We start from the raw sequence: 24,321 nt of genomic DNA, 5'->3' as shown, positions 1-24,321 counted from the left end.
CATCACAGAAAAAAGTCACATGTATGAAAGTGCTCATGAATTTCATGTCAACATTACTTCCGCTTCTGATACAGTGCTAACCAAGAACTTTCGCATGTTTGCTAAGTCATCCAACACATCTCCTTAACTGTGCTTACTGTCATCTGCTGCTTCCTTCCTTCTAATCTTGTTTAAACTGCACTTTCCCTTTGCAAAAGTTTGACCAAAAGGGCAAACATCTTGACAGCACATATTCTCAAATGATTACACCACACACACACACAGTGTGTGTGGTGTAATCATTTGAGGACTGAACTATAGCAAGTTTATAACAATTGTAATAATACAGCTAAAACATCTGTGTGATATAAATAATAATAAAAACATATTTTTCATACTGTAACTGCATGGTGTTGAAGTTTTACGCTGGAAACCTATTAATCTATAATAATACCAGAGCAATGATAGAGCTTATCATTGTGTCATTAGTGCATAGCATTTATGTGACCAGAACAGCTTGTTAATAAACATGCCACAATCCATATTACATACAGATCACATTCAAGGTTAGCGTGAGCGGGTTGGACATGAGTCTAAAACGTGTGGTCAAATGGCATTTCTGTTACGTGGGGTCGAGCAGGTGAACCCAAGTGCAGACGCACAGAGGCAAGGAGACAGGGACACAGTAGGACGGGGTATTTATTAAAGCAGGCCAGGGGAAACTAGTACTAGTAGCTGGGAAACTGGGGCTTGGGCTGGTAGCTGGGAACCAGGAGATGAGGCAGGCTGGGGCAAGGGGAGCAGGTCCAGAATGGAACTCGTAGAAGCTGGGTAGAGTGGGGGTCAAGGGCAGGGAAGAAAGGCTGAGGAGACATGGGAAAGGAGACAGGGCAGAGGTACTATAGGGAACAGGAGACAGGGACAGAAGCCAGAGCAGACAGGACTGCAGGGAACAGGAGACAGGGTCAGGCTAGAGAAAACAGGCAACAACAAGAAAACTGATAAATGCAGGAGAAACCTTGAAGCGTAAACTGACTGGAGCAGAGGCTACAATCTGGCAATGTAGATCTGGCAGGGCTGAGTAGAAGCAGAAGTCTTGATTATGGAACGGGTTGCAGCTGGTGGGGCTCTGCTGTGACTCCAGCACACCTGTCTCCACTCACACAATCACACACACTGGGAAAGAGAGGGAGAGAGCTACTGGGGAAGTGGCAATAGATAGGGAGACACAGGACTGAGGCAGGAATCGTTGCAATTTCTGATAAAACCTGAGAGACATTAATGTATGTGCACAGAGCTGAGCTGAGGTAGCAGTGCAACAAAGATGGCCAAAAAGAAAAGAGGGTAAAACCACCTCAACCACCCATGGCTCCTCTAGCACGAGGCTGTTATATAACAGGAAATGAAAGTATTTTTTTAGATTATTAGATACAAATTTTTTTTAAAACATAGGCTGTATTTGTCCCCTTTGCTCCCCTTCTGAAAAGCACTGATTAGAGATGCTTAAGTTTCCTTTATCTTTATATTTACTATTTCATTATCAGTAGTAACTGTGTCTGAGATATATTTTATCATTGTGGGGCAATTGGCCAACAGGAACTGCAAACTGCAGAGATCATGTTGTTGATAAGACTGAATGTAAACCACATCTATAAAGGCCCAGCTAGGCCTGCAAGTAGGGCATGTAGTCTTTCACAATATTGCATATTGCAGCAAGCACCTGATTAATTTTTGAATCGAACAAGAGGAGAAAAAATATATAGAATTGTAATAAATTGACTTTTTCCAACACTGCAACCCCCCCTCCCGAAGACGGGTTTCAGGACATTCACAAACCGGTTCTGCAGGATTAATGTCATACTCCACCTGATTTACAATCGTGTCTGCATGTGGGTTTGATTAATGTAATAATGAAATATGATCTTCCTCCATCCCACCCTCTGTTGGCTACGACAGAGGCTGATATTTGGGCAGGAAATTAATGAGCTACAGAGCGGTCGGAGCGGCGACTGCAGCCAAAGGAAGGACTGTTCGTCACCCTCAGATTAAATCCTCTGACAGATGACCCCACAGTAGTGAATTATGAGAAATTCTAAATGACATTCATGGAAATTAAATAAACCCCACAGATAGTGTTGCCTAGCAGTATGCACAGACACAAGTTGGGGACAGAGAAGGGCCAGATAAATAGGAGGCAGGTGGAGGTGGGGGCTGAAAGTGTCATATAGCTGGATCCTTGTGGAGGTCCTGATGGAACAAGATGGTACAGCTTGCATATCAGAGAAATCTGTCAGGTCTATGTGTCAGTGATGCCAATCAGCAGTTGTTCCACTGTTTTATGTCAAGACACCCCAGAGCGTTGGCTTTAAGGCTGCTTATTAAAGCTTTCGGTCAAAAAAGTTATTTTGACACTTTTGACACTCACTTTTCTCAAACTTGAGTTGAGATGAAGGATGTACATTTTATATAACCAAAAGATACATGACTTTAAACTCAGCCCACAAACAGAGCTGGGACTCAACAACATGCAAAACCAAATATATCCTTAACTTTGACATTCATGTAGACAAAGTATAGAGAAAAGTAAGTCTGAGGCCACATATTTAAACCTGCAACAATCAATTTTGTCCACTAGGGGCAAAATAACTACAAAAAGCTGACAGACAAACAAAGCAGAAATTGTATTTCTTATAGAGTTGTTATAAGGTTTGCAATATGTGCCTTCTTACATGTCAAGATGACAGAGCAAAATCCACAAGAATTGTCTATCCGGCCAACTGACAAATCCAGTTCAATTTTCACTGTCCTTAGTTGCATCACCACCTCCTGGAAAAAAAAAAAACAAAAAAAACAATTATATATAGCTTTCTTCTGCTACTTGCCTGCCACTAGTTGCTGGGCACTTAGCAGGTTTATCAGAGACTGTTTGCACTTTGCAAGAACAGCTGCCTGTTGCTGCTGCTGCTGGAAACAGGGTTACAGAGAGCAGTGAGGCTGAACCATAGATGACAGTCCAGACTTGTCATACAAAAGTAACAAAAAAACAAACAAATAAACCGAAATCCCCAATACAAACATAAAAACCTAACAGAATGTGGGGCCTGTTTCAGAAAACAGGTTCAGCAAACTGTGAGTCTAACCCTGAACTCTGAGTTGATGAACACAGAGATAGGAAACTCAGAGTTCTTGGTCTCAGAACAGCTGATTATGTTCACTCTGAGTTAAGCGTGTGCTTGATGAATGAAAAAAGCCATCATCAATGGAGCCCTGATACTATGAGTCACCATGGCAACAGGTAAATAAAAGGCAGAGCCTCAGGAACCAGCAACTGAAGATGAAAAATATAGTTAAAGATTTAAAACATATAGATCAAAGATACAGAGACATGACTGTAAACTCACAGTCTGATCAGTAATAATGTGTTTGCTGATTTGCCCTTGAAAAGGCGTTGAGGTTAAAATACAGTAGATTTTAAATTTTTAGACATCTATTTGTATCTCAGCTCAACAACATTCAGTGACTTTATTTCAGCTGCTTCAACAAATGTAGTAAGTTTAAACATTGTCACTGAAATGCTGTCAAAACGCGTTAAGATTATGCTCCTATTTAAAAATCTCACTTTCAAACTATATTCTGCAGCCGCACCGCAATCCTGCTCACTCAGCATATTAACATATAATCTACAATATTATGGGAATGATGTTCCGTCAGTGCGACCAACCACATGATGAGTGATGGAGATACTTATTCAATTGATCCCACAAGTCTAAAGCTTCATAGAGATTTCTTCAATTTAAAGTGAGATTACACACTATGTGCAATAAATATTTCAGGTCAGGAGCTGCTCTAACAAACTGACAGTCTCAGTGTTATAACAGAAGGACATGCGGAGGTTTGACTCTGAGCTGAGGATGAATTCACGCTGTGGAATATTTGAATGTGAGAGAAAAAACTGCTGTTCAAAGAAACAACTGATGCGCATTAAACTTTAACTAACTTTAGAAAGTCCTGAGTAACTAAACTAATATCCAACCAGCCGAGATATAGATTCTTACAGATGGTGAACCTCCGCTAATGAATGCGCTTTGATACGGACTAAATGAATGAGGAAATGAAACAGGGTGTCTGAGTCTGTAAGAGGGAGGAGACAGAGAGAAACTCAGAGTTTGATGAAGAAAACCTGCCAGCAGGCAGGCTAGCTTCACAGGATCAGTCACCTTAGCCCTCTTTCTGGAACTGAAAACCCAGAGTTTCCTTCATCTCAGGGCGAACAAACTCAGTGTTTTCACTAAACCCGCTTTCTGAAACAGGCCCGTGGTAATTTACTCCACATTCTTCTTTAACTCTTCACTTTTGAGATACATTTTTCCTGCTGTTGTTGTTGTTGTTTTACTTTTCTCAGAATAAGGAGAGGAGGGTATTTTATCTCATACTTTCCCATAATTACTACATAAAGATCCCATAACGTTAATCTCATACTGATAATATCATAATGATATGTTGTTTTTAAAATGTCTGTTTTTTTCTGGTAAACGAAGTGCACAAACGTATTTCTAGCGAATCTTATGACTGCACTTTAACCCTGTTATGTTCGTGGTACTGGCTACAAACTGAGTTAGTGAAGGTATTTGTGTTAAAAGTCTTCTCAGAAATCGATACAATATCTTACAGTTGAAGCTTTTATCTGCGCGCGCTCTCGCCAGCCGCTTGAACTTCTCGGCAGGCGCGCGCAGACATAGCACCTGATGCGATGATTTCTTTTTCTAGGATGGCGAAGTCATGACCCGCCCTACTCTGCCTCTGATTGGCTTACTGTGGTATTCCTTCTCTAACTCTAACCAATCTCAACCTCGCATTCCCAAACCCAGCCAACAAAGGGAACAAGTACTAGCCAATCAGAGGTAGAGTAAGGCGGGCCATGACTTCGCCATCCTAGGAAGAAAAATTGGCGCACCAATCGGATAGCTACAAGCTACAAGGCTAATCCCACGTGACATGCCTATTGGGTCATATGATCGATCGCCTACGTCTGCTGGTTTTCTCCCGGCTGGCGTCACCTCACCCCCCCTACCCCTGTAAATCCTAAACAAACGAACATGGCGGATTTTGAAGAGCGGCGGAGCCTGTTGGAAGATGAGGACAGGGGGTCGTTCACCGGCAGACAGGCAGCCAGGGGACCCGGCAGACCACTGCCGGCCATCTGCGACCCCAGCCACCTCCTGCACCGAGTGGTTGTCCTGATATTTATGTGCTTCCTGGGATTCGGTGAGCTGGAACAAGTTAAACTTCACTAAGCATCCTGACATGTTATTGTGGAGATTTTGGGCTAATTTAAAGTCATTATATATGTAAATGAAGTTTGTAGTGTTCTTACCCTCAAGTCAAGTTGTCTCAAGTATTTAACTTTAAAGAATCACAGTTATGTCTGCTGATGTTGTTTATTTGTTTCAGGAAGCTACTTCTGTTATGACAACCCAGCTGCACTTCAGACTCAAGTCCTTCAGGTAAGTCATCCTTTGTAAAAACAAAGTTTAAACTTGTCATCATGCGTTAATAGCACAGTCCCACCTTTAGTTAGACATTTAATTAAAAACAGCTAAAAAAGAATTCTGTATTGGGGTGAAACCTGCATTATGATCCAACCAGAACACACAAATGAACCTAAAAAATGCTGCAGTTAGAGGATTTCGTTATATTTAAATCCACACACTATACTCTGTATTCCACTCCTAGATTATTAAGGGGATGTAACAGCTGAAAACCAAAGCTGACAAGAATCTGATGTGTTTTCTCAATCTCTGTACCAGGATATGAACCTGAACACTGCAAAGTTCATGCAGCTATATGCCTGGTACTCCTGGCCCAATGTGGTTCTCTGCTTCTTTGGGGGATTCCTGCTGGACAGGGTCTTTGGTATTAGGTATGATCACCCAACAGTCACCATCTGTTTTGATTTCAGTGTTTGTTTATATGCACTGGCCATAAGTGAAAGTGAAAGAATGGTTAAGCTGTTGTGCCCTTGGTTGGTTTCATCTTCTGTTGTTTTCTTTTTAGGCTGGGAACCATCATCTTTTCCCTGTTTGTCTGTGTTGGACAGGTATGTTGTTTCTACACAGTCAGAAATACATACAGATGCACATTTTTCATCTTGACTAACTTGAAAAAACACACACACATGGAAACAACAGGTAGTAGGTACACTCACATGAACAAAAAAATCCTATTTTATTTATTATTTTATTATAATTTCTCTGTCTGCACAGGTAATATTTGCTGCTGGAGCTTTATTAAATCGTTTCTGGCTGATGGAAGTTGGACGTTTTGTGTTTGGGTGAGAAAATAATTGTGCCATTGTGTTGAAAACTATTAATTTTATTAACATAATTAACACATTTACATGTCAGTGGCCAGTTTTCTGCGTCCATATTGCACATACTTCTATTCAGCACACTTTAGCTGGAATTTCACAATACAAAGGCCTTGTGTTGACGCTCCAAAACTGACCTTGTCTGTTCTAAATTGGTCACAGACTTTCTACTGTAAACGGATATGAAAATCTGATGATTCTCAGGTTGGTCTTGTACTGTCACATAGCTGACATGCTCCTACTCTTTGTTTTCTTTTGGGTAGTATTGGAGGAGAGTCATTGGCTGTGGCCCAGAACACCTATGCAGTCAACTGGTTCAAAGGAAAGGAGCTCAATCTGGTGTTTGGCCTTCAGCTGAGCATGGCCCGCCTGGTAAAGACGCTGCCAACAAAACATCAATTTATCTAGGCTTTCAGATAATGTGTTAATGCTTGTCTTGATCATAACCATGGCGAATGAGCCTACTATATAAATCACATGTCATCGATACAGTGAATATATGCTTTAAGTCCATTCATCCTCCGTCTCAAGGGCAGCACAGTGAACATGAACATCATGGGCTGGGTGTACAACAGAGTCGCTGATGTTGTTGGCTCTTCTGGATACATCACACTCGGCGCATCACTCATGATAGGTAAAGTGTGCAACTGATATTGCTAAGAGTTAAATGTTAAGACTCAGGTTACAAATACTTTATCTGTGTCTCTGCTAGAGATACTATATCCTCTCTCTGTAATTAGTGATCTCAGATAACACAGCCAGCAGAGATAGAGAGAAGTGATATAGAGAACTAAAAGTGCTGCTGGCTGCTATATGATGAATCACGAGTTAAAAGAGGCGTCAGTTCTTGTAATTTTCTGCAGTTACTTAGCAATGCTAGAAGTGCTTCCACTTTTGCAAACCTTGCAGTTGTGCGCTTTATTTTGTATTCCGGCTCCACTGCCACTGTTAATTCAACTTTAATCTGACCATTTGAGATCAGCTCATGTGAAAAATAGAATTAATCAGCAGTCATCAGGAATTCCTTGATAATCTTATCATCAAAGTATAACTGGAACTTCTGTTTCTTTACTTTCTTTTTTGTCTCCTCCATGTTTATTTATGTTTTTAATTCCCGTTTTCTTTCCTTAGCTGCGGTAACCTGCTTATTCTCATTGATCTGTGCCTTGGTGTTGGCCTTCCTTGACAAAAGGGCAGAGAAAATCCTCCACAAGGAGCAGGGAAAAACAGGTGATGTATTCTAACAATGTCTTTCCTATCTGTTGTTTTTCCTCTTTGACCTACACATGTCAAAAACTACTAGCTTATCACAGTCAGTATTGATCCGAAAACAGACTGTAAGGTCACATTTTGTTGTTGTTATCTACTTAAAATTGACACACCGGCTAGACTGCTAATAGGCTTTAGCCCCCTCTGTTGTGCTGTAGTTTCTTTTCTAAACAGCAGGGGCAGTTCAGTTCAATGTGTGCTATATTAGTGAATTTTCCCTTTAGAACGAATGACTTCATTGTCAGAGAAGCTGTCCCTCTTTTTACAGTGGTGGAAAATAAATATGCTCTCAAGCTGATCTGTGTGGGTTTGTGGGTTAATTTCACATGTTAGGTGAGGTGATCAAGCTGACAGATGTGAAAGACTTCCCCCTCCCCCTGTGGATCATCTTCATCATATGTGTGGGTTACTACGTGGCCATCTTCCCTTTTATTGGACTGGGACAGTGAGTATTACATTGGTGCCATCCTACAATAAAAAACCTCCAGTAGTGCTGACATGTCTTTGTGTTACTCGAGTAAGTCAGGGCGTTGTCTCGTCTGTATGACTTAAAGGGGACACATCATGCTTTTTATGATTTTCTGTTTTTATATACTTTATCCTGCAATGCTCTGTTTGCAAAGTTACCTCCACTTCCTCCTCATGATGACATCAGATTGTTTGTGCATTCCCACAAATAGCCGTCCATTGTTGTCTTCGGTTGTTCCACGGGTTGTTCACGTTATCTACGCGCATATTTCAGATCAGAGTTGGGCTCGAACATGTACGGAGGTATTTGAGAAGTTTCCATTTCGGATAAAGAACAAAGAAAAGAAGTGAAATCCAACAACTATTGTTTGTTTATGTAGCCTCCAACAGACAGAAGTCGACCATGATGCAGCTTCCGGATGGCTAACCAATCAGAACCAAGTGGGCTCATCGGGAGGGCCTTAAAGAGACAGGAGCTAAAACAGCCTGTTTCAGACAGAGGCTGAACTGAGGGGCTGTATAAAGGGCCAATATGAGATAAATAAGGAGTTTTTTTAACTGTAAGTCATGCAAAGATATTCCAATAGTGCCCCAGAATATAAATATAGACTTGGAAATGTGCATGATACTTCCCCTTTAAGACATTTTATTTATAGAAAATAAACAGAGTTACTTGGATTAGTGCAATGGAAAGGTTATTTGTTGGTATTTTTTTCCTTATTAAGATTCATATGTGTAGAACTTGACTTCTACAGCTTCTAGGGGCACTAGATATTACTGTAGAAAATAAACAAACACGTATTCCATCAGAATAATTTTAAAGGTGCTATAATTACATATAATTTCTAAACTCGGGGGGCTTCAATACTTCATACACTGAATACAGAAATGGGATATTTTTTTCGTGTATGATGAAAATATCTTGATCGTCCTTGTGTGAGGAAAGAATAGAATTCAACTTCTAAACACAATGGTATTATGTTTTATATGTGTGGTATGAATAAAATTTCAGCCCAGCGCCTGCCCTCTTCGGCTTGGATGTGTGTGCATACTCCTAGCGTGAATAAAATAGAGAACATCATTAAATTAGTACAATGCGTGTGTCGGAGGAAAGATTCAACGGTGCAACCTCCCAATGCTGCGTTGTCATCAAACCACAAAGGGAGGGAGAGGGGGGGTCAGAAATGGAAGGTGCTTTGACAAATGGGTTGTCAGTGAAAGAAACCAATTGAAGCTATCACAACCTGCATTTCCTTCACTGAAAGGCGCTCTCAAATCACTTAGCAACTGACATGGTTTTTCCACAGAGGGTCAGTGCTTACAGAGCAAATAGTTGTTATGCAAATGGGGCAGAAAACAATGTATGTAAGACTGAGAGCTGCAGTACCTGCTGCAGGAGTCATCTCAATACCTTCTCCCCTTGTGGTCACATCAATATAAAGGCTAAGCAGCTTTGTGTACTGTGAGCCCATCATCTTGTCTTTTTATTCACAGGGTATTCTTCATTGAAAAATTCAACTTTTCCCCAGCTGAAGCCAGAGCTGTCAACAGGTAACTCAAGTGTAATAGGCCATTGAGACCAATCCACCTTAAGACACCAGCACTTTTATTGTCTGCTGATGCTTATATATCTTACAGTTCTTTTTTGGGTGCATTTTCTTATTCCAATGGATCACTAGCCAAAATTACATTTTGAGTGCAGCTATCTGAAGCCAGGAACAAACTAAAATCCTACATAATGTAAAAAAAAAAAACTTGATATCACACAGAAGGACTGACTTTTGCAGATAGTTTGTCTCATTTCAGATTTCTGTCATTAATCAAGCTACAGAACCACACCTTTTATAGTATCCAGTTATAAAAATCAATCATGTTTCACTTAGTCATCAGTCTGAGGCTAAGTCTCAATCTCTTTAGTATCAGTATATCTACTTTATACTCCAGTAAAGTAGATATACTCCAGTATATCTGCTTCATCATATTGAACAGTGTCTCTTTAGCATTCCTTCATGCTCCTCTCTGTCTTTCACAGTATCGTGTACATCATCTCAGCCCCCGCATCTCCAGTTTTAGGCTTCCTGGTTGACAAGACAGGGAGGAATGTGATTTGGGTAATATGTGCCGTGGTCACCACACTCGCCGCTCACATGATACTGGCCTTCACCTTCTGGAACCCATGGATCGGCATGGTAATGCCCACCTCAGGCTCTATACTCCAAGCAAAATTATATTTTGTACATTCATAAACTGCTGTAATTAATTTGCATCGTTTACAAATGTCAGTGTATTCATTAGAAATCTAAGTCTGTTAGGTGAGGTAAATTGTGTAGCTTCTCAAAACATGTTTGAAGTTATTGTTGAACTTCTGTAACCGTAGTTACGTTAAAATGACTTAGATACTGTATCAAAAGGTCATGTTGTTGACGTAGCAGTAGGAGTTAACACAGGGTTTTGCTTAAAGAATATAATAATAGCACCATTCCTCAAGTTCCAGAATAGGATTTTAAATGCATTAAAGCTGCAACTAATAATTATTTTCATTATCGATTCATCTGGCAATTATTTTCTCAATTAATCGTTTTGTTTATAAAACACAAGAAAAGAGTACCAAATGACTGTTATAATTACTGACAGCCAAACTGACGATAGCACATCATACCAAGGAATACTTTAAGTAATTTGAGAGCATGTGTATGATTGCTTGTTTTCCAGTCGCTGCTGGGTGTCTCCTACTCCTTACTGGCCTGTGCACTGTGGCCCATGGTGGCCTTTGTGGTGCCTGAGCATCAACTGGGGACAGCTTATGGCTTGTATGTACCCCTAATGACATCATTATGACTTAACCCATACATATTCAGTTTTGCTTAGTCAATCCGTCAACAATCAGTTAATGTTGTTATTTTTTATTCACTATGATGTTCATCATCCGCCCCCAGCATGCAGTCCATCCAGAACCTGGGACTTGCTCTCATCGCCATGGCAGCAGGAGCCATACTAGACACCAGAGGATACCTGTTTTTGGAAGTGTTTTTCTGCGCCTGCATCTGCAGTCAGTATTTTGTGTCTGTTTTTGTGTGTTTGTGTGTGTGTGTGTGTGTGTGTGTGTGTGTGTGTGTGTGTGTGTGTGTGTGTGTGTGTGTGTGTGTGTGTGTGTGTGTGTGTGTGTGTGTTTATGAGAGTAAAATCATTCAAACTCCAGTTGGACTTTTTTGAGTGACAGTCTTAGTGATTTTCCACATTGTTTTTATGCTCACCTCTTTTGCAGTTGCACTGATGGCAGTGGTGATGCTGTACTTTGTGGATTATCTCAGAGGTAAGAGAAGACTGGCGCCTTGAACTCTCCCACTGCTCTCCCCCTCCCCACCCCCCTCTCTGACTCCTCTCTTCTTTCTCTACACACATTCTCTTAGATTTTGTTTCCCAACCTCCCTCTGTCCTTCATTTTCACGTGTGACTACTCTTCACTTTACTCTGCCACTCTTCAGCACAACCCACTCCTTACCACCACACTCACTACTCTTCCACAATTGCTCCCTTCTTAATCTCTCCATCTCCCTCTCTTGCTTCAGGAGGAGATTTGAACCGGTCAGCCTCAGACAGAGCCAAGCTCCTTAAAGAAGCCACTTCAGACGCAGAGTAAGTACCCTCCGTCACTGCTTTTCCACCCACTCAGCCAACAATTAAACAAGCATCTCAGAAACATAATTAACAACCCACTCATATAATCAAGTGGCACAGGCATATTTTGGAAGATTTAAAAGAGCTCCTGCTCTAATTTATTCTAGACATTTCCTTAGCTAAGCCTGCTGTCAATTTAATACAAATCTACTGAAATTGCTATACATTTCTATTCTGTTCTAGTCTGAGTGTCCAGTGAGATAAAAAAAAAAAAAGATTTAACAGTTTGAGCATGATTTTCAATGTGAGAGTTATTGTAAATGCTGCTGCTCTCCTCATTAACTCACAAGAGGTTTTTATGGATTTGTTCTTTGATCCCATATTCTACCCATTGACCACATGACTCACATGCAGAGTTGTAGAATCATGCTTTATTTTATGTCTACAACTCATAGTTTAAATAGTTAACAGTTTGGAGAGGTGAGGAGTCACGTTATCAATGAAATGTTTGCTGATTGGTTGATCTGATTGGGCTAAGATTGTTTCTTGAGGGCTTATTTCCAGAAACTGCTGATTGTCTAACTGGTAACAAGGTAGAGTGTGACAGTTATCAATATTGATATATTTAAAGGCAAAATATATATAAATGCCCAAAATGGTGTCCATTTTTGTTTTCTATTTCTCCCTAGCTTATTGCAAACAAGTTGTCAACTTGTCAGTCATGTGGACTAAAAGCAAGACAGGCCACCAAAACTATCTAAAGAATGAGCTCCCTTCACCAGTGCTACATGTACTGGCACCGGAAAAAACAAAGCAAAGTCTACTCTGGTGTTTAAAACTTAGTTGTGCCATTTCACTGTGATTTAAGGCTTTTACTCATCTTCTCGGGTGGTGAAAGACAGAAAATGTTTTTTGAGTTTTATTACTTTCGATTAACTAGACTTTGTCTGGCATTAATCATGAGATGAAAGCAAAACAACAAAGAAATGAGGAAGTGAGGTTTTCTCTACCACAACATGATGGAGGAAATGGTTGCTGTATCTGTAATTTGAAATTAAATCCATACGTACTAAATGTCACGTGCCAATACCACACAAACCTGTGGTTGGATTATTTTGTGTTTGCAACAGAAAAACAAACCACACCAGTTTTCTTGGTGGTTATGACTGCTTTCTGTTCTCCTTCTTTGCATCACAGGGTTCACGATATTTATGTCTATCTCTCTATTTCTTTATTGATGTATCTAATCAATCTAATCTATATACATAATATGTTCTATGTTTTCTCTAGCTCATGCTATGTGAAAGTTCAGACTAATATGCCGGTCCGTGCTGTAATTGATATTTTCCAGATGATGATGATGATGAGGGAACACACATGGTCCTGGGCTTCAGAGCCAGCAGGCTGCACTGTCCACCCCAGAGCTGTCAATCATCTGCCATGGGGCGGGACTGCACTACTGACTCCGCCCAGTGCTGTCATCTGTGGCTCTTCCCAGCACAACTGACTGTCTGGCCCAGGCTATTACATAACCAACCGTGTATTAATAGCTGATTACATCCCAATCAACACACTGACAAATGACTCCACAGTTACTGACATCTCCTCCAATATTTACTCTCCACTGACACCTGCGTGCATCAAACTATAGCATGAAGTTTCTTCAGTTACAGAAGAAAGTTTGGTTGCTTGAAAATTGTTTTAAAACATTTTAAATGTCTGAACTGTTGAGTAAGAGATGACTTCTGTCATGTGAAAAGGTGCCTATATCCCTGATTAATAGTGTAGTAGATTTGATTACACAGGAATGCAACTCTCAATATAGGATTCCTATATTAATTCAATTGTTTTATATGTATATAGAGGTAACTTTTGTGGGTATTTTTAAATGTTTTTTATATGTTTTTCTTTATACAAATGGTTTTCAGCTAGAGTCTGTTATTTCCCTTATTGCAGACAACTCAGCAGTACATCTATGTACATATCATTTGTTAGAATTCACAATAATTGCCAACCAAAATCTCCCTTCCTGGTCTCTCCTTAGGCAGAGTGCGTTTATATTCAGTTTTAATCACATGCGCTATTGACCTTTTATGGTGGATAATCTCAAAAAGAGCATAGCTCTTTAATGTTTAAATCTTTATTGCTCAATTCTTTCATTTCTTAATTCCTTTATCTGCTCTTCGCTGGTTTCGGGGGTTCATAAATTTTTTTTTTTTTTCGCATCATCAAATGCTACATTACTATAATGATAAGATGGATAAGAAAAAGAGAAAGGCACACTTTTGGCTGCATTTATCCATGTAATGTTATTCACAGTTTCAAATTTTTAAAAACTCTTTTTATTAATGTGACCTTTTGAAGAATCAGTTCCACATATAAATTATGTTTTGTGGGCTGTTTTGCTCTTTTATCACGTTCAGGTAATTAACTTATTTTAAGCGCTGCCCCTAATTGTTGCCTGCCTCATCTGAATGGTGCAACAAAATATTCATGCACTCTGCTTAATTCTCATCATTCCAGTAATACGGGGAGAGATTTGTCTTCCTGTGTTATCAGGGTCATACACTGTGGATGATAAACATTCACTACCTCAGTTGGGCAAATTAGTCTTCTTGAAAATGTTAAAGAAAAAGCCCAACACCTGTAAGGAAATGGTCAGTAGGGTAACATTAAAATGTTGTGATTGCACATTAAAATAACCACTGTGTCACACAGCTAGAAACATGCTGCTCTCTTCACGTGTCACTCATTTGCTCCATGGTGTTGAGACAGAAGTTCAGTCTTTGCTTAACTGAGAATATTTGTATTAAACTAACTGTCATCGAGCTGTGTACAAGAACTAATGTATTTAAGAAATTACAGAAGATAAATTGTGTCATCAAACAGAAAGTAAAATTGGATGTAAAGTCACTTAAATAATCACCTGCAGTCTTCTGTAAAACCAAATCACATTTGATACTTGACTGTTTCTGGAACAATGACATTCCATTAAAAGCAATTTATTTGAAGACATTTGAAATATGTTCTGCAGTAAGTTTTATTCCAGCACCTTTGGTGAATAGTTATTTTCTCAGCCTTTTCCAGCAGAGTGTGAGCGATTAATTCTACCGGTAATATTTATATAACTGTGCTCATGTTGGTGTTGGCTGTAGAGATGATAAAGATGGTGACATTATTATTCCTACAGGATTAAAAGGCGACCCAGTAAGCTGACAGAGGGTGAGCTTGCTAGACTAACACCCATGTCTGCTTTCGGCTTACGCAACCGCTACCTCTCCAGGTTGGGCACACAGGTATGTGCACACACATAAATTGACTGGACGATTAGACATGATTCAAACAGCAATCCATTTATTATTTCAGTCAGCCTCTAATCTTGACACTGGTAATACATTTGTTTTTTTTATAATAGAGGACCAGAAAGATTAGTTTTACTGCAACACCACTGTGTAATTATATGTGTGTAACTCCTGCTACAACTGTGGTCTTTAATCTTTCTTGTTCCCTTCCCTCTCTGCTCTCAGCTCCCAGACCACTGCTCTACCCATCTGTCATCACTTGCCCACAGGAGTGTTCTGAAATGATGCCCTTCGTTCAGCTGTCTGCTCCTCCAACACTGTTACTCTGTGGCTCCAGACAAGCATGCACTAAAAAATTTGTGCTTAAAAGGTGTCTGGTTTTGCACTTTATACTGAGGCACTTTTTACCTTCAAGGTATTTATAGCCTCATAGTCATGTGAGACTGACTTCTGGGTATTTAGGCAGGTATCTCTTCCTTTGTTAAGTTTACATTTGCTGAGGCATTTTGTGACTAAGTATTGTCACCACAGATGTTATTTTTGTACTTTTTGTAGTTAGTTTCTCTTTGCCTTTTGTTTATTGTGCCTTTTTATAGAACTAGAGTAACAACACAAAAATATTTTCAGGGGGTTGTATCATAAAATTGGACTGCTGCATTATGGTATCTGCTGTTTTAGAGACTCGCCCCTCTGCAAACAACAGAGGGCACCAGTTCCCTCAAATGTTAAATGTCACCTCTGGCCACAGTATCATTGCTTTTTAATAGGCACCATAGTATTTGCACTATCAGTTCTTTGCTTTTGCCTACCCTCCAGGTTTTATAGATTACATTAAGTTATTTGAATAAGTTATTGTGTACAAAAAAGTTAATCTCACAAGTCAGGGATTTCAGTGGCCTGTTGAATGCTGTCAAATGTTATTTTTAAAATAATAAAAAGAGATATTAAACACAGCTTGTAGGCAGTCTTGGCACAGTCCTTACTGTTATTTCTGCGCACTAACTCGTGATAAAAGTCACTGTTAAGATGATGGTTGCTCTCTATCCTCCGGATCTGTGTGTGCTGCCTGCATCCACCAGACATAAGCTGGGCTGCACTCTCGTCTTCCTGCTCCACAGCCAGGTCCGGAGCTTTTGACGGTAACGAGCAGAACCCCAAAAGTAGAGGAGAGGATTTGCGCAGCAGTTGAAACTGACCGCTGGCTTCAAGACCTTGAAGGAGATCATGACGATGTTCAGCAGTTGACAGTCTCCGGGCATGTAGACCCTCACAAACAAGTAGACAGTCCGAGCAATATGATAAGGCACAAAACACACCACAAACATGAGGCACACGACCAAAAGAGTGCACAGGGACTTGTTGCGCATACGAGCTGTCGTGGCATTGGAGATGCTGTCCGCCGCCCTACAGTAAAGCACCTTGATCATAGAGCAGTAACAGGTGATAACGACAAGAAATGGGATCAGAAAACCCACTATGGCTAAAAACAACCCATAAGGGAAGTAAACCTTAAACTGTCGCGGGTTTGTCATTTCAAAGCATACAGTCTTGTTGTTGATCACACCTGTGTGCGCAAAGACCAGTGTCGGCAAAATCTCCGCCGTGGCCAGGACCCAAACGGACCCTGACGCAAACAAGGTGAGTTTTCTGGTCCTGAGGCGCACGGCGGCGATGGGAAAGCACACTCCGATGAAGCGGTGCACGCTGACGCAGGTGAGGAACATCATGCTGCAGTGGAGATTGACAAAAAAGAAAAACCTGACGCCTTTGCAGATGATGTTGCCGAAGGGCCACAGGCCTCCCATGGCATTGCTGATGATGAGAGGGGGCAAGGCCAGCACGTAGAGGAGATCCGCCACGGCGAGGTTGGTCAGGTAGATGACGGTGCTGCTCCAGCGGCGCGTCTGATAACACACACACCACAGCAGGGCACCGTTTAAACCCAGGCCAAGCAGAAACACAAGGCTGTAGGTCACCGGTAGAAGGATCCTTTGGTAGTAATTAGTCACTGGACAGATCTGAAAGTCCGCCATTCAAAAGATCAACTCGGATAGGTTTGATAATTTGGGATCCTTGCAATAAACCTTAATTAACAGATGCACCAGTTCTCCTTTTACCTCACCTATCTGCTGCTCATCTAACTGCTGACGTGTGCTTCTTAAAAAAAAAAAAGCATACCAAATGAAGGTGTTTGTTCAACTTGTGCGTCCCTCCTGTTCCCAGCCCACACCTGTGTGATGTAAACCATTATAACGCCATATCTAGGCTATGAGCAAATAGATTTGCACACGTACCGTGAAGCATTTCAAAAGCCGCGTATAATGGGCTGAGATACTGTAGCATGCGATTGCCCTTCCCCAGAGAGAAGGCGTGCAGAATAATGAATGCAGTGATTAAAGCCCCACTGCCAAGTTAAATGACACAGTCAACACACACACACACACACACACAGACACGCGTGCACGCGGGGGGCGCTGTATGGGGGGGAAAAAAACGCGCGCACGCTCAGCATCCCATTGGCTGCGAGATTTTTTCCAAGTCTGGGCTCTCTCCGGCTGCTCCTGTCTCAAAGTGCTCACTTCATCTCTGTCTGACCGCGGAGAGGGAGCTCGTCATGCTGAGGAACGGCACGTACAGGTTAGTGTCACATTCACCGACTGGTCTTAGAAAGGAGTGTATGGCAACAGTGCTTATGTAGGATACATGAGACAGTGTAGGCTGCTTCGACATGCACTGATGTGTGATAAAAAATAAAAAAAAATCCTGCATAACGGTACTCTCTGCAGCTTGGACACACAGACGAGTACAGGCTGTTCACATGCGAAAGGCTCACAGCTGATTTCATATTTGGAGTTTTTTGTGTGTGTGTCTTAACTTGAGCGGTGTCCTTCCAGAAGCATGTACCAGGGAGAGGAGGCGAGGCTGCGCAGCGGGAGTCTGGCTCAGGAGAGGAAACACCTTGCTCTGTGCATTAATAGCCAGGTAAGAGACACTCAGATGAAAAGGCAATAGGCGGTCTGTCAGAATATGTGTAGTTAGTGAGAAGAGGGTTGTGCATATTGCTTTACCTCTCTGGGAAAATATTGCATATTGGTGATATCTTCTCCTCTGGTGGGGGAACATTTTAGCAATGATGTCATTGACTTTCTGATCTTTTTTAAAGAGCAGTAAGTTGATGTTTATAGTGCTCATAACAGCAGAGACACTCCTAAGGGAAAATAAGCCTTTATAGACCAGATGAACATTCTTTAAAATAATCATTCTCTGCAATATGACAATGTTAAGGCAATTATTCCTCAGTGGCTTACAGCTGGAGAGACTATCAGCACCCTGGACAGCGAAAACCTTTTATCATGTGCAAAACTAAATCATAGTAACCTTAACTTCATTGAATTTTGCTTCCCTCGCCAGTTCAAATGGCGCAATTGGCTGAATTCAATTTAGTCAGGCAAATTGCCTTTTCATGTTGGCTTGAGGCCACTTTAAAGATTTTTGTCATGACAGCAGCTGAGAAGGTCTCATTAATACTAAATATTCTACCTCCCAGTGTTAATGTCTTCATTTTCAGCAAGGAGTGCTAAAGGCACAGCTGAGCTGCTCAGATGACTAAAGGTGTCATGCCTCCCTCAGGTTGAGAGCAGAGCTCATGCAACATGTTTTAAAAACTCAGACAGCTGATCTGAGGAGAGTTGCTGTTGTAATTTACATCATAATGTTGATCAGTTTTACTTGTGTGCAGAGAAAAATTGAACATTTCCTTTGTGTGATTGGATGAGTGTAGGTGCACAAGTTCACCTGGTTGTATTGAGCTTCTGAATATTTAATGCCAGTGATGTAGTGTTGCGCATTATCGGCGGCTGGGGATATTGAGCATGTGAGCTCTGAAAGCACTGTTCCATCACAGCTTTCGACTTACTCTGCAATATATTATGATGGTGCAACACACGCACACACACACACACACAAGCACACACATACTTTCTTTCATTCATTGCTTGTACCCCTAAACTTCCTCGTTTTGGGTCTGCAACGGTCCCAATCCGTTTCCACTACTGCACTACTTGACAGCTGAATTTCATTATCACTTTCCAAAAAAATGACATTCCAAATTGATCCAAAGGGTGACAAGCACAGTGGAAGCTTGGTGAAGGACTAACCAGTAGTAATTGGCGTGTGAAATATGAGTGAGGATAGAAATGCAGGTTATTGGATATGGAGGCTGCTCCACTTGCTTGTGTCCATACGAGTGATTCAGATTCATTGCCGAGGCGTGAACCCCCCTGAGAAACACATTAATCTATCCAGCTATTACCCCATAATCAATGGGACAGCTGAATTTTACAGCCATGGGCCCGTGTTGTTAACCATTTTACACAGAGCTTATTTAAACAGCGTGCCAAGGGGGTGGGGGGGTGGGAGGGTGGTGGTCATGTTTAATGAGGTTAAGCATGAAATATACAACACAGGTGACATTGTTGACACAGCACTCGCTAGCTGGAATCTTGAAATAATTTCTCAATATCGTGCGTGAAACCTCTAATTGTTGCTCCTCATTCATTAATGAAAAAATGTCCCAGCATGCCACCCTCTTAATGAAGTGATCTGCTTGTGTTCAACAAGGAAACAGAAATCCAACATACACAGGAGTCATTCAGAGCCTGTATCATAGGAGAGGGCAGGCTCACTGTGCTGTAATATATAGAGGGTTGTATATAGTGGTAGTGCGGTGCCAGGGAAGGTGTCATATTTCAGAAGTGCATTATCTTCTCTCCCCCAGTGGGACAGAGCTGTACTGAGTGCTGTTTGCACCAGCTCACTCAAATGCCCCGCGATTGAGTCGTAATGACCTGCGGAGGAGTGAGACAAGCCTGCACACTGACAGATAGGTGTCTCTCTGGTTGCTACGGTCATGACGAAGAGATGTATCCTGTGTGTGTGTGTGTGTATGTGTTTGCAGAGCTTTAGTTCAATACCACAAAAAGCCTCCTCTTCTTTTATTTTATTTTATTTTATTTAAATGCACCCTAACTCCTCCAAATCATACGCAGAGAAGCACCCATGGACAGACACACACACACACACACACACACTCTCTCTCTCTCTCTCTCTCTCTCTCTCTCTCTCACTCTCACTCCTGCCCTTTTTTTTTTTTTTTGAAGTCATTTCCATCCCATCCCATTACCATGTCTTGGAAGGCTGGTTTGGTCTAAGTGAGTGAGCTTAGTCTTTGATCACTGAAAGAAGCCCCCTCACCGATTTTGTGTGTATGTGTGTGTGTGTGTGAACATGCTCTCCCTCCCTCCCTCCCTCCCTCCCTCCCTCACCATATGTTAACCAGAGCAGTTCTCTTACTGGTTAATAGCGGCAGGGGGAATAGTCCCAAGCGCTCCATTTTGCATTTTGATAGACTGTATGATCATTTTCTCACCCGTCACACCCCACCCACCTCCTCACTTCTCGCTCGGGATGTCTTTTTCTTCTTCCCCTCTCCCAGATTAGAATAAAAGTGGGCCTTCCTCTTTTTCCATATTGATAACCCCTTAACTATTTCCTTCCCAGCATGACCACTGCCTTAGTACATGAAGGTTTGAAGTCTCATGTGTGTGTCAGTAATTAATCAGTTAGTTGATTGACAGACAGTTAATCCCTAACAACAATTTAGATAATCAATCAATGGTTATTTATCAAGCAGAAATGTCAAGCATTAGCTTGTTCCAGCTTCTCAAATGTGAAGATCTGCTGCTTTTTTTAATGATTGTTGTCAGACATAACAAACACTTTAGAGATTAATTGATAATGAGAATACTATAGATATGAAATTAACCTCACATCTGTATGTGTGCATGATGTAAGCCTCCTCGGTGCTGCTGTTTCTTATCTGTGCCTCATACTGTAGGTCAGTTTATATCGCCTGCACCAGCCTAGTATTGATGGCTGTGAAACTGCAGTAGCAGCCTGGCTATTCTGTGAATATATAGGTCTCTACACACGGTTATCTGATCCGTATGAAACGGCTCTCTCGCTGCAGTCAACAAAAGTTTATCATTTTGATTCTTTGTTAATTTACGCCTCCAAATTTGAGTGTCTTTTTCTTTCTGTATCCTGCTTTTATGTGCCATCCTCTCTGCTCAAATAGAATTTAAAGTTTTGAGCAAAATTACATAAATGCATCCATTTGCCTCAGTGGAAAGTACTTGAAAGTACCCATAGCTATAACAGTAAGAGGAAATAGCATCTCAAATCATGTAATCACATGAGCACATCAGTTACACCTACATCTCTCAGCAGGCTCTTTTTGTACTCAGGGACTCAGGTGAAAGAGTAAATGTTGACTTCCATATTACTCCTCTCACGCACTGTGCATGTAAATTGATTTCCGATGTTGCGATTAACAAGCATCTCCACTGGCACACCTCCTCTCCTGATTGGACATTTCCCCGGGCTGATCGGCAAGTCGAGCTGCTGCTCTAACAGCAAACAGCCTGATGCAGATGTTTCAGCGCATCACCACACTGCAGTCACATCCTCTGAGATCAGATTGATTTGTGTGTTTACATGTGACTGTGTGTTGGTATGTGTGCATACAGGCGTGTTTTTGCTCTCTTAGTGCACTCAGGTGTGCGTATGTGCTTGTGTGTGTGTGTGTGTGTGGGAGTTTATCTCACTGAGAGACCACACTAGTCTGAAGGGCACAAAGAGCTGACCATCTCACACACACAGGAGAGATTTGGCTTTGTGTGTTTGTGTGTGTGTGTGTGTGTGTGTGTGTGTTAGTATTCCAGCCATCGATCTCTGTGATAGAACTGGGACTCTGAGAAATAATGATTTTAATAACTCATCAATTAAATGGCATCAGGCTCTCTGTTATGTGCTGTTGTTTTCTCTTCTCTTCCTTCATCTTTTTCTGCCTTTTCTCATTTTTCAGCCTCACGGTGTATTGATTGCCCTTATTTTGATATTGAAAATAATGCGATTAAGCTGTTTACATTGCCATGCCAAGAAGGTTCTGATAATATCCACGTTTTTATGCAATTATGTATTGTGCGATTGGTTTAATGGATTGTCATGTACCCTATAGGCTATGAAGAATACATTTCTCCTGTCATCAGCTACAGTGGTATCACTCCCTTGGTGTTTCTATTGCTCTCGTATAACTTTAGTGCATTTTATCCGGTCCAGAGACCCAACACATTAAGATTGGTTGTAAAGACACAAAAGATAGTAGCTGTAAAGAATGAGTAAAAAAAAAAAAGACCAACACAAGGACTATATAGCAAGTGTCGCTATATTTAAAAACTGCCATTGTGATAGTGTTTCAATCATAGTGCCCTTTATGCTAAATCATGCAATATAACCAGACAATTCATTATTGTTGTGTCATTAAAATGTATTATTTGGGCTTTAAATTAGTCATTTCTGGCATGCCTCCTAAATATAATGTATATTTCAACAACTTTTCTCTTTAAAAATATACCTTAGTAACACATTCATTTATTTTCACCCCTAAACGAGACACCACCATTATCATTTCTCATGGAGTTTAATTTTAGTTTGTGCATCTGGATGGAGTTCACAGTTAATACAGCATAACACTTGTTGCTACAGTTATGTTTTAAACCCTTGTTGGCCTTCTGCCTGGTATCCTGAACACTTAATCCCTACTGGCTTGGCTGTGTGGAGAAGCAGGAACATTCAGAACTGTTCAGCTAATACAGCAACAGCACACAGTGTCTGGATCACATGTACCCAAACATACAACATGAGCTTAAAGACGTACAGAAACACTGTCATTCGTTAACAATGTAAACTGTTTAGGGGGTTTTCTACTGCTGCCTGAAAGTGTAAACCAACTTTAAGTCTTAACAAAATGGTCTTTATGCTTCCACAGTAACTTTAACATCAGATTGTGTGCAAGATGTTGAAATTAGGGAGTGAGTTAAGACATTTGCCCTTCATGTTTCTGAGGAAATTCTCGTCTAGACAGAAAAAAATGAAATTCGAAAGCTCAGTTTTTGAACATTTTATGCTCAAGGAGGAATAAATAATGTATTATGTGTAGTCACAGTTTGTTGGTTGTATCATCTTAAAATTAATCTAAAAAATATTGTGAGTATATCGAATCGTGAAGCCTGTACTGAACTGTGAGCTGACTGTCATTATACCTCTGATGTATACTTTAGTACATGAACACAAGCATGAGCAAATACTCACAGCTTGCTGGCTAACAAATGAGTGAATACTAGAGATGGGAGTGGAGCTGCTTTGCTGCTTCTGGAGCACATCCATCTGCCCAGTCCCATTGAGCTCTATGGCAGTGTCCCCAGAGTTGCCTGGGATCGGTCTCACCCCCCTGGCCAGCAGCCCATGTCTGGCTGGTTAGCACCTGCAGAGCACAGATGCTGTTATCCATCAGCAGCAACATACGCAACACAAGCCAGTTGTTTTTTTCCCTACTAATATGTGTTTATTATTATTTACACTTAATGTTAACAGACCCAGAAAAGCCGCCACTCTTAAGGTTAATAAACAGATAACAGAGAGAAATGATAAAAAGAGCAATTTTCCTCTGTTTTGGCTCAGTAGTGAAGCTACGCCAGACAGACGGTATGCGTGGGTGGAGGAGCAATTACACATACACAAAATACTGCAGATTTATTATTGTATCTTATCGAAGCACAGCTCCCTCCTGTGTCACATCCTTGGCGTAGAGAATTAAAAGCCTTGTTGACATATTGGTGCTTTTCACTTGATGCAGGAAGAAGTGAAGAGGTATCATCGCTACTGCAACCACAGTGGAGGGCAAGCAGTTTCCAAGGTGGAGAGGTAAGACACCACATAGTAGTGTGTAGTAGTAGTAGTAAATATATGTATGTATATACACGACCCTTTCTTCCTACCACAAGTATGCCTTATTTTACAATGGGAAGCCTTTACTCTTGCACAACACTTACTCTACCAAGAGAAGTGTTTATTGTGCTATGACTTCCAATATTATTTGAAATATTAACTCATTCATTAGTAGAATACAAGATGAGTTGCAAACAGCATGGGTTGTTTTGATAAAAATCCACTTTTTTTGTCATTTCTGTCTTTTCTTGTTATTGTCATAGAAGCCGTCCCCATAGGAGTGAGGATGAGGATGACAATAGCCCTCATCGCCGCGAGCAATGGCAGCATCTAGAGATCAAGGCTATTGTGTGAGTATCACCTGTGGCTTATTTGTGCATTTTTATGATTATTTTTGCTATATATTTGTGTTACCTATTACCTCGAAAGTGCATTATATATGTTTTTCGGTAGAGATCAATTTATGTGTGG

The 24,321-nt window shown here is 40.9% G+C and overlaps 3 protein-coding genes and 1 long non-coding RNA gene across 7 annotated transcripts in view; 2 read left to right on the top strand and 2 right to left on the bottom strand.

The window, feature by feature from the left end:
- Positions 1 to 279: 279 nt before the first annotated feature.
- On the bottom strand, positions 280 to 4,843 carry LOC137186193 (uncharacterized). 2 transcript variants are annotated; one of them, XR_010928991.1, is made up of 4 exons: positions 4,649 to 4,843; positions 2,709 to 2,805; positions 1,016 to 1,155; positions 280 to 922 (listed from the first exon to the last, which is right to left on the bottom strand). It is a non-coding gene; the product is annotated as an uncharacterized lncRNA (long non-coding RNA). The 2 variants fall into 2 exon arrangements; XR_010928990.1 differs by having other exon boundaries at positions 280 to 1,155.
- Positions 4,844 to 4,984: 141 nt separating this feature from the next.
- Positions 4,985 to 15,957, top strand: mfsd1 (major facilitator superfamily domain containing 1). Of its 2 annotated transcripts, XM_067594908.1 has the most exons (17): positions 4,985 to 5,244; positions 5,431 to 5,483; positions 5,787 to 5,899; positions 6,034 to 6,076; positions 6,243 to 6,310; positions 6,610 to 6,718; positions 6,878 to 6,980; positions 7,478 to 7,576; positions 7,949 to 8,060; positions 9,578 to 9,634; positions 10,116 to 10,272; positions 10,796 to 10,893; positions 11,020 to 11,132; positions 11,349 to 11,396; positions 11,653 to 11,719; positions 14,892 to 14,997; positions 15,229 to 15,957. In XM_067594908.1, the coding sequence occupies exons 1-17, from the start codon at positions 5,076 to 5,078 to the stop codon at positions 15,286 to 15,288; spliced, it is 1,575 nt and encodes a 524-aa protein (XP_067451009.1). In that variant the 5' UTR covers positions 4,985 to 5,075; the 3' UTR covers positions 15,289 to 15,957. The 2 variants fall into 2 exon arrangements, with proteins under 2 accessions (XP_067451009.1, XP_067451010.1); XM_067594909.1 differs by lacking the exons at positions 14,892 to 14,997; positions 15,229 to 15,957 and adding an exon at positions 13,053 to 14,723.
- An 86-nt stretch (positions 15,958 to 16,043) lies between these two features.
- On the bottom strand, positions 16,044 to 17,539 carry LOC137186192 (P2Y purinoceptor 3-like). Its single transcript, XM_067594914.1, has one exon. It carries the CDS (start codon positions 17,034 to 17,036, stop codon positions 16,044 to 16,046), a length of 993 nt encoding a protein of 330 aa, XP_067451015.1. The 5' UTR covers positions 17,037 to 17,539.
- Positions 17,540 to 17,602: 63 nt separating this feature from the next.
- schip1 (schwannomin interacting protein 1) overlaps positions 17,603 to 24,321 on the top strand; it is a 218,149-nt gene continuing 211,430 nt past the window's right edge. Inside the window, exons 1-4 of one of the 2 annotated variants that reach the window (XM_067594903.1) lie at positions 17,603 to 17,640; positions 17,901 to 17,985; positions 23,759 to 23,826; positions 24,114 to 24,200. In XM_067594903.1, the coding sequence (XP_067451004.1) occupies positions 17,618 to 17,640; positions 17,901 to 17,985; positions 23,759 to 23,826; positions 24,114 to 24,200 (263 nt within the window). In that variant the 5' untranslated portion in view covers positions 17,603 to 17,617. Of the gene's footprint in view, positions 17,641 to 17,897; positions 17,986 to 23,758; positions 23,827 to 24,113; positions 24,201 to 24,321 lie in introns of both variants that reach the window. The other variant, XM_067594901.1, reaches the window with a different exon arrangement.

This window comes from Thunnus thynnus, chromosome 7 (assembly GCF_963924715.1).
Source record: "Thunnus thynnus chromosome 7, fThuThy2.1, whole genome shotgun sequence".
NCBI classification, from domain to species: domain Eukaryota; kingdom Metazoa; phylum Chordata; class Actinopteri; order Scombriformes; family Scombridae; genus Thunnus; species Thunnus thynnus.
The sequence above is the reverse complement of the archived record's forward strand: the minus strand, read 5'-3'. Positions and strand labels throughout refer to the sequence as shown.